This window comes from Sinocyclocheilus rhinocerous, unplaced genomic scaffold, assembly GCF_001515625.1.
Source record: "Sinocyclocheilus rhinocerous isolate Xijiao unplaced genomic scaffold, SAMN03320098_v1.1 scaffold65, whole genome shotgun sequence".
In the NCBI taxonomy this organism is placed as follows: domain Eukaryota; kingdom Metazoa; phylum Chordata; class Actinopteri; order Cypriniformes; family Cyprinidae; genus Sinocyclocheilus; species Sinocyclocheilus rhinocerous.
Genome location: NW_015662000.1, coordinates 353,580 through 360,694, shown reverse-complemented (window position 1 = coordinate 360,694; position 7,115 = coordinate 353,580). Strand labels below are relative to the sequence as shown.

The 7,115-nt window shown below is 38.9% G+C and overlaps 1 protein-coding gene across 1 annotated transcript in view; it reads right to left on the bottom strand.

The window, feature by feature from the left end:
* Window positions 1-7,115, bottom strand: part of LOC107727199 (semaphorin-5A-like) — a 147,310-nt gene that overhangs the window by 91,455 nt on the left and 48,740 nt on the right. The window contains exons 3-5 of the mRNA XM_016536991.1: window positions 6,760-6,859; window positions 1,712-1,776; window positions 387-709 (exon numbers count right to left, since the gene is read on the bottom strand). Coding sequence (XP_016392477.1) covers window positions 387-709; window positions 1,712-1,776; window positions 6,760-6,859 — 488 coding nt within the window. The remainder of the gene's footprint in view (window positions 1-386; window positions 710-1,711; window positions 1,777-6,759; window positions 6,860-7,115) is intronic.

Sequence of the window (7,115 nt, the reverse complement as noted above, 5' to 3'; positions counted from 1 at the left end):
CCCTCGCGCCCTCCCGTTTTCTGCCTCCCAGGGATCTGTGAGGAAAAAACAGCGGGGCAAAGGGACTAAGCCCGGCCCAGATCCCGCTCGCCTCGCCCCCGCCAAGCAGAGAGGATTCTCCTGTTCTCTTTGAGCACGCAGACCAGCGTCCCTCGGCTTATGCGAGCGACATGGTCTCATTCGGTCTCGTAGAGAACGAGCTATTAGATGACAGCATGTCTCTAATAGCATCAGACGCGGAGGAGATGTCGGGCTCTATTGCTGACCCCGTCCCTTCATCGTCTGCCGAGCTCAGTGACTTTTCTGCATCCTCTCTAAGGCAGTTGAGGAACTGGGATTGGAGTGGTCTACGCTGGAGGAGCCCACACGTAGCCGTCTGGCTAAACCTCACTGAGATTAAGGAGGCTGACAAGGTTCCCTTCCTCGACTCCCCGGTCTCCCCTACGGGGCTGTTTGGACCTGCCGTCGAGGGATTTGCAGAGCGATTCACCGCGGCTCAGAAGACGTCCCAGGCCATGCGACACTTCTTGCCGAAACACTCCAGCTCTGCAACGGCCACCAGTCCCATAAGAGTGAGAGCCTATTCCACTCGAGGCGTGGCCTCTTCCTGGGCGTGGTTTAGTGGTGTGTCCATAGCAGACATCTGTGCGGCGGCTGGCTGGGCCTCGCCGTCCACCTTTGCCAGGTTCTATAACTTGGATGTTCCGGCCTTGCAGGCCCGGATTTTATCTGCTTAAAGTGGCACACGCCTGTCTGGCGGTCTAAGTCTCAGGCTCTGCCTGACTCTTCAGGAACGCTCTTGGCCCTATTACTAGTGCTGAGGCTGTACATACGACCGTTGGATTGATTATCTGAAGGCTGTCCTGACCTCAATGAGTTCAGCCCCCTTGCCTCCTGCAGGGCTCACCCTGCGTATAATTGGTCCCTCTGAGCATTTTTCATGGCTCATGGCCAGTTCATATCAGTCGTTCCTCTCTCATGGCACGGCGGGATTGTATTGGTTCCCCATAAGCGTCTAGCGACACAGTACGAGTGAAGTATCGATAGGAAACGTACTCGGTTACTTTCGTAACCTCGGTTCCCTGAGATACGGGAACGAGTACTACGTTCCTTGCCGTGCCATGACGCTGCATGACTCGGTGTCGTCGCTTCAGTCGAATTGACCTGAGATCCTATGGCGAAATGCCCGCTTTTATAGCCAGATGGCTCCACCCATTCTGGCGGGCTCGGGTGGGCTTCACCACCATAGTCTCGTGCAGCACCGCTGCCGAGCCATTGGTTAGTCTTATAATCACTGCACGAACCAATGGCCGTGCAGTTACACTGCATGACTGAATAAGTCTTCAGTCCTCGGAAAAAAAGGAGTTTTTCCCCATAAGCGTCTAGCGACGCAGTACTCGTTCCCGTATCTCAGGGAACCGAGGTTACGAAAGTAACCAAGTATGTTTTCCAACCACACAAATCCAAAATGGAGTCCAGGGAAAGTTTACATATGGATTTATCAGAGAGCACCAGCCCACGGGGCAAGAACGCCAGTCAGCATTGTGCCGAACAGACAACTTTTAAATTGGCAGAGTCTTTTTCTCTGAGCTTATGAAGCCACTGTAATTGGCATTCACACATGGCGGCAGCAACACCTGTTAGTCTCATCCTGGGTGTTTGAGCTGTCTGAGCAATTCCGGAAAAAAAAGAAAGACAGAAAGAGACAGACATAGACTTTTTTCACCCACCTGGATCAATGAAAGATCCTCCAAATGTAACCTGAAGAGATGATTTCTGAAAGAAAAGACCAAAAAAAAAAATGAATTTCCACCCAAATCAGAACACAAGTTGCCTCAGAGGGTGGGCGGGCATTGCGGTTATAAATGGAGATTTTTATGGGTTGCAACATTTCGAGTGAATCCATGCGCAATAGCAATTGGCCAATGTTGTGAGAGGAATGTTTTGAGCTTTTTCAGAGATAAACAAGACTATAAATAAAACAGAGGATTGGGAACTAAATTGCCAAATTAATTGCTGAATAAATCACATTAACATGCTCCCAATACACATCCGGTTTTAATACAACCTGGCGTAACAGTTCAAGTTCGTTTTTTTTATATGATCTGCACACCTGGATGAAGTCTAACAATGTGTTAGAGCCAGAAACCTCTTATGCAAAGTGTGCAGCCTACTGTCACTTTAATGAGCCAACGCTGGACCTTGCCTAAGGATAAGATGCTTGTTTGGAGCAGCAGAAGCCTGTAAATGCGGCATGCATTTTAATTCTGGGAAACGAAAAACAACTAAAATTGCTCCTCCAAACGTCTTGGACCGAGCATATAATCTAGTGTAGCAATATAGTGTTCTGCCAACTCTAATCTCAAATGTAATTTATATGTGGAACTACAAATCGCATATCCGTCCGACATGATTTTACATCCATCTGTGAATGTCGGAAGCACAAACACATTTGCTAAAACAATATGGTACGTAATCTGAAAGTGGAGCCTGTCTTATTGTATACGAGAGTACATGATAAATCAGGTTGCTGTGATTAAGGTCCACTTACTGAATCGACATGCCTATTGATTGTGTTTCACTGCATTACCGTTAAAGCCTTTTGAGGTTCTCACTATCAATGGTTCCTTTGCACGGACTACTGGGCCATTATTTCTGTAATGACCATGCAGCTACACTATCAGTATTGAGGGATTCGGAACGTACTGAGCTCGTTCTAGGTTATTCATGACTATTTCTTTTTGTAGTTGCATTTGAATGCAGTTCTGTGGGGCGTCAGGCACAACGTTATCTGGTTAAGTGCGTCAGCATCCTTTGAATCGTTGTTCTTTGTTGGTCCTGGAACAATATTCCTATTCAAAAATGAAAGACCCAAATGTAGCCAAAACCAAAGATACCTCTGAAATAAGAGGGAAACTCTTAACTTTAACTCTACAATCTGATTGGTTGATAGAAAGCTTAATGTCAACCCTATAAGATATTTGGGACCATAAAACCAGTTATAAGGGTCAATTTTTTGTTGTTGTTTAACTGAGATTTATACATTTTATAAATGTATTTTATATCTGAAAGCTGAATAAATATGCTTTCCATTGATGTATGGTTTGTTAGGATAGGACAATATTTGCCCGTGATATAGGTTGGCTATTGCTGCAAATATACCTGTGCTACTTATGACTGGTTTTGTGCTCCGGGGTCACATTTATGAGAACAAAAAAAATCAAGCAATGTCAAGGTCACTATAAAAGATAGTTTGCATATTTATGCAGGTCATTTTAATTAAGCGCTTTGAGTACCCAGAAAAGCACTATATAAATGTAACAAATTATAATAAATTAATAATAGCTTGCAACACCAAAAATAATAATAGCCACTGCACAGATGTTTAGGATATGATTATTTTGATTTTCTGTCTGATGAGGGTGATAATTCAACACATGGAGTTAAAAATAAATTTCACCATTATGTCCTCTCAATTCATTCTTAGTAGCTGAATACATTTGCAAATATATATATATATATAATAAATATTTGACAACAAATATGTATTTTTTTTCTATTTCATGGTGTTGACATTGAAAAGGAAAAACAATGGAAAAATAAATTTTGTTAAACAATGAAAGCTGCATAAGGTTACACCAAACATAAATATTTATTATATGTATATTTAATTAATTTTTATTTAAATATTACATTTAATTATTTAAAATATTTAATGATATTTTATGTTTACTTTTTTACATTAAAAAATATACTTTTTAATATCTATCTATCTATCTATCTATCTGTCTGTCTGTCTGTCTGTCTGTCAATCTATCTGTCTATCTATCTCACACTCTCTCACTCTCTCTCTATACATAAAAGGTATAACAACAGTTTTTAAATGTGTATGTGTTTCAGTAGAGGCATGACTCAATATTTCACACTCTAAGTGCCTGTACTTTGACAGGTCTGCTCAGTCTGGTGTTGGTAATTGGCAGAATGTTCCTTGAGCTGCTGAGTAACTTCATGAGAACCCTGTTGTTCAGTGACCTTGATGAAGCAGCAGCTCAGTTGGAGAACCTTGACACAGTCCATTAGGCCAGACTGTGGGTGCGTTTGTGAGGCCTTGGGCCCTGCAAACCCATCTGCTCCAGGGACAACCAGTCGAGCTGAAAGCACCATGGAGTTCCTCCAAGGCAAGACTTTAGTTTTCCTCTTCACAGCTCAATTCGAACAACACTGATCCACAGCCCCTGACTCATCCTATCCACAGTGATGTACATTAACCACAGAAAGATAGCTGACCTGCATAAACAGTGTTGTTTACTGTGATTTTCACCTCTCCATTCTAAAAAAATAGCTAGAAATGACTATCATACAGTTCTCAATAGGGATGATCTAATATGTATTTTTAAGGCAGACAATATATTAGCCGAAATAAAATGCAATTAATTTAAGAGAAATAAAAAATACGCACTGCTATGATAACCAATGTTAATGTTTTTGAGGCAGATAACAAATATATTAGACAAATAAATAAAAAAAATAAAAAAAAATAAAAAAAATACATTTTTAACATTTAATTAAAAAATTTTTTTATCAGTTTTCCACTGCATATGATTATACAAATATTTACAGATATAAATATAAGTACAAATATTTTACATACTAAACTTTCTACATTTTCTTTTAATAAAAATTAAATGGAAAATGAACAAATGTGACCCTGGACCACAAAACCAGTCTTAAGTCGCTGGGGTATATTTGTAGCAATAGCCAAAAATACATTGTATGGGACAAAATTATATTAAGTAAAAGCAAAATATATTAAGTAAAGATCATGTTCCATGAAGGAACATTTCCTACTGTAAATATATTAAAACTTAATTTTTGATTAGTAATATGCATTGCTAAAAACTTCCTTTGGACAACTTTAAAGGCAATTTTCCCAGTATTTAGATTTTTTTTGCACCCTCAGATTCCAGATTTTCAAATAGTTGTATCTCGGGCCAAATATTGTCCTATCATAACAAACCATACATCAATGGAAAGCTTATTTATTCAGCTTTCAGATGATGTATAAATTTCAATTTCGAAAAATTTACCCTTATGACTGATTTTATGGTCCAGGGTCAGGTCCAGGTAACTATATAAAAATATATAAAAATTAAATTAAGTGAAATAAAAAAATACACCCTGATATGATAACCAATGTTAATGGGATGCAGATAACAAATACTGTATATTAGACGAATAAATAAATAAATGCAAAAAAAATTATTATTATATTAATTAAATTATTTTATTTATTTTTTTACATTTTAAAAATTTACTTTTATATATAAAAAAATAACAATTAAAATCAGTTTTCCATTGTATATAATATTCATACAGTGTAATAAAATATTTTACATCCTAAACTTTCTACATTTTCTTTTAATAAAATTAAATGGAAAACAAACAAATAATTATAATTAAAATATATTACATTATAAATATATTAAAAAATATTATGAATTTATTATAAAATATGTACACAATTATTTTATTTGCAATTAGCCAACAGGAAATAATGCATTCCATGATTGTGTGGCTATAATTTATCGCCTTAAATATATTGACCTATTTTACTTAATAATAACATTAAACAGTAAAGTTTGTCAGCTGACACATGATATGTCTGCTGATTTATTGTGCATCCCTAATTCCCATCCTCAATCTAAAGAGCATTACTAGATTCCTTTAGCTCCAGTTGTTTGCATTTGTCTTGTTTGAGAGGTTTGCTGTCTCCAAAACCCAAACCCTAAAGTACAAGACATCTATTGACAGACCGAATCATTAGTTGGAACTGAGTGACTGAGCTTTCTCATTATAGGAAAACAATGAGAACACAATGTCTGGAAAAACTTTCCTACTGTACAAGAGGTCAAAATAATATTTTCAATTGAGCCATTACCACTGATATGCACTTCTTTGTAACACCAGCAGCAAGACATTTTTGATGTTTGGAGAGAACAAAGAATCCCAACCGCAACTCTTTAGCCAAGTCAGACTTGATAATGATGTGTTGCACTTCGGAACAGGTTCTGAGAGCTAACTAACACTTTCCGTCTCGTTACTTTCAAGTAAAAAAAAAACAAAACAATCCACTCATGATACAATGAATCACTAGTGAAGTCAATGGTAATCCCTGCTTCTCCCAGAAAAAGTAATTATTCTACCGCTCCCGGCCCTGTGGGTGAATGAACTGTTACAGTGCCTCATATCAAACCATTTCTGCGGTTGTCACAAAATAATTGCTTGGAGACCATCCAGGCTGCTGACAGATCGGTAATATGAGATTAATTTGGCTGAAGATGTATGGCAGGACAGTGTGAAAGTCTATGTGGAAATCATCACACTCATTAATTAGAGCTGGACACAGGAAATCCTATCCTATTGTCACATTCATGGTGTGATTTTTTATCAAAGTATCTGTTGGTGAGGAGGGTCTATGCTGTGCTTTGTCTGCCACAAAAGTACTCCGGTTTCATTGTGTGGTTTTATGAGGACTCGGATTGTGTGTCACTATTGGGCTAATCATGGGAAACTTGGCAATTGTGACATTTTTGCAGTGGGTGTCAATTTGGTGTTGCTGAAAATATAGTACTATATGAATGTAAGGCTTAGCAGACACACTGTCAGAACCTCTGACAACGACACACTCATTCATATACTGAGACCCATGGACTGAGTCCTAATTAAATTTCATGCAGTGATGGAAGAAGTGAGCATTACCTTGCACCCACGATTAGTTCGTTCTGGCCGGGGTCAAAGGTCAGCTGTGAATAATCGACGGTGCCCTCAGCTCTGAATCGGTGGATCCAAGGCTCGATTTCTGCAGAACAAGAGAGGGCACATGTAAGCGCACATCCCTGACTGACACACACACACAAACACTGTATTTTTTTTAATATTTCTCTTCAGTTTGAGTGCTCCTGAGTGCATTTGTGTTTGTTTCTGTGCGGGTGTATGATATGCATATCAAATGCCCTCGCTGTGGCGCCTTTCATATTAACCTCTGGCCTTGACATCAAAGCTTCAATCTTGGCCTGTCTAACATCTTTTGCCTACCTACCTCTGTGTAATGGGAT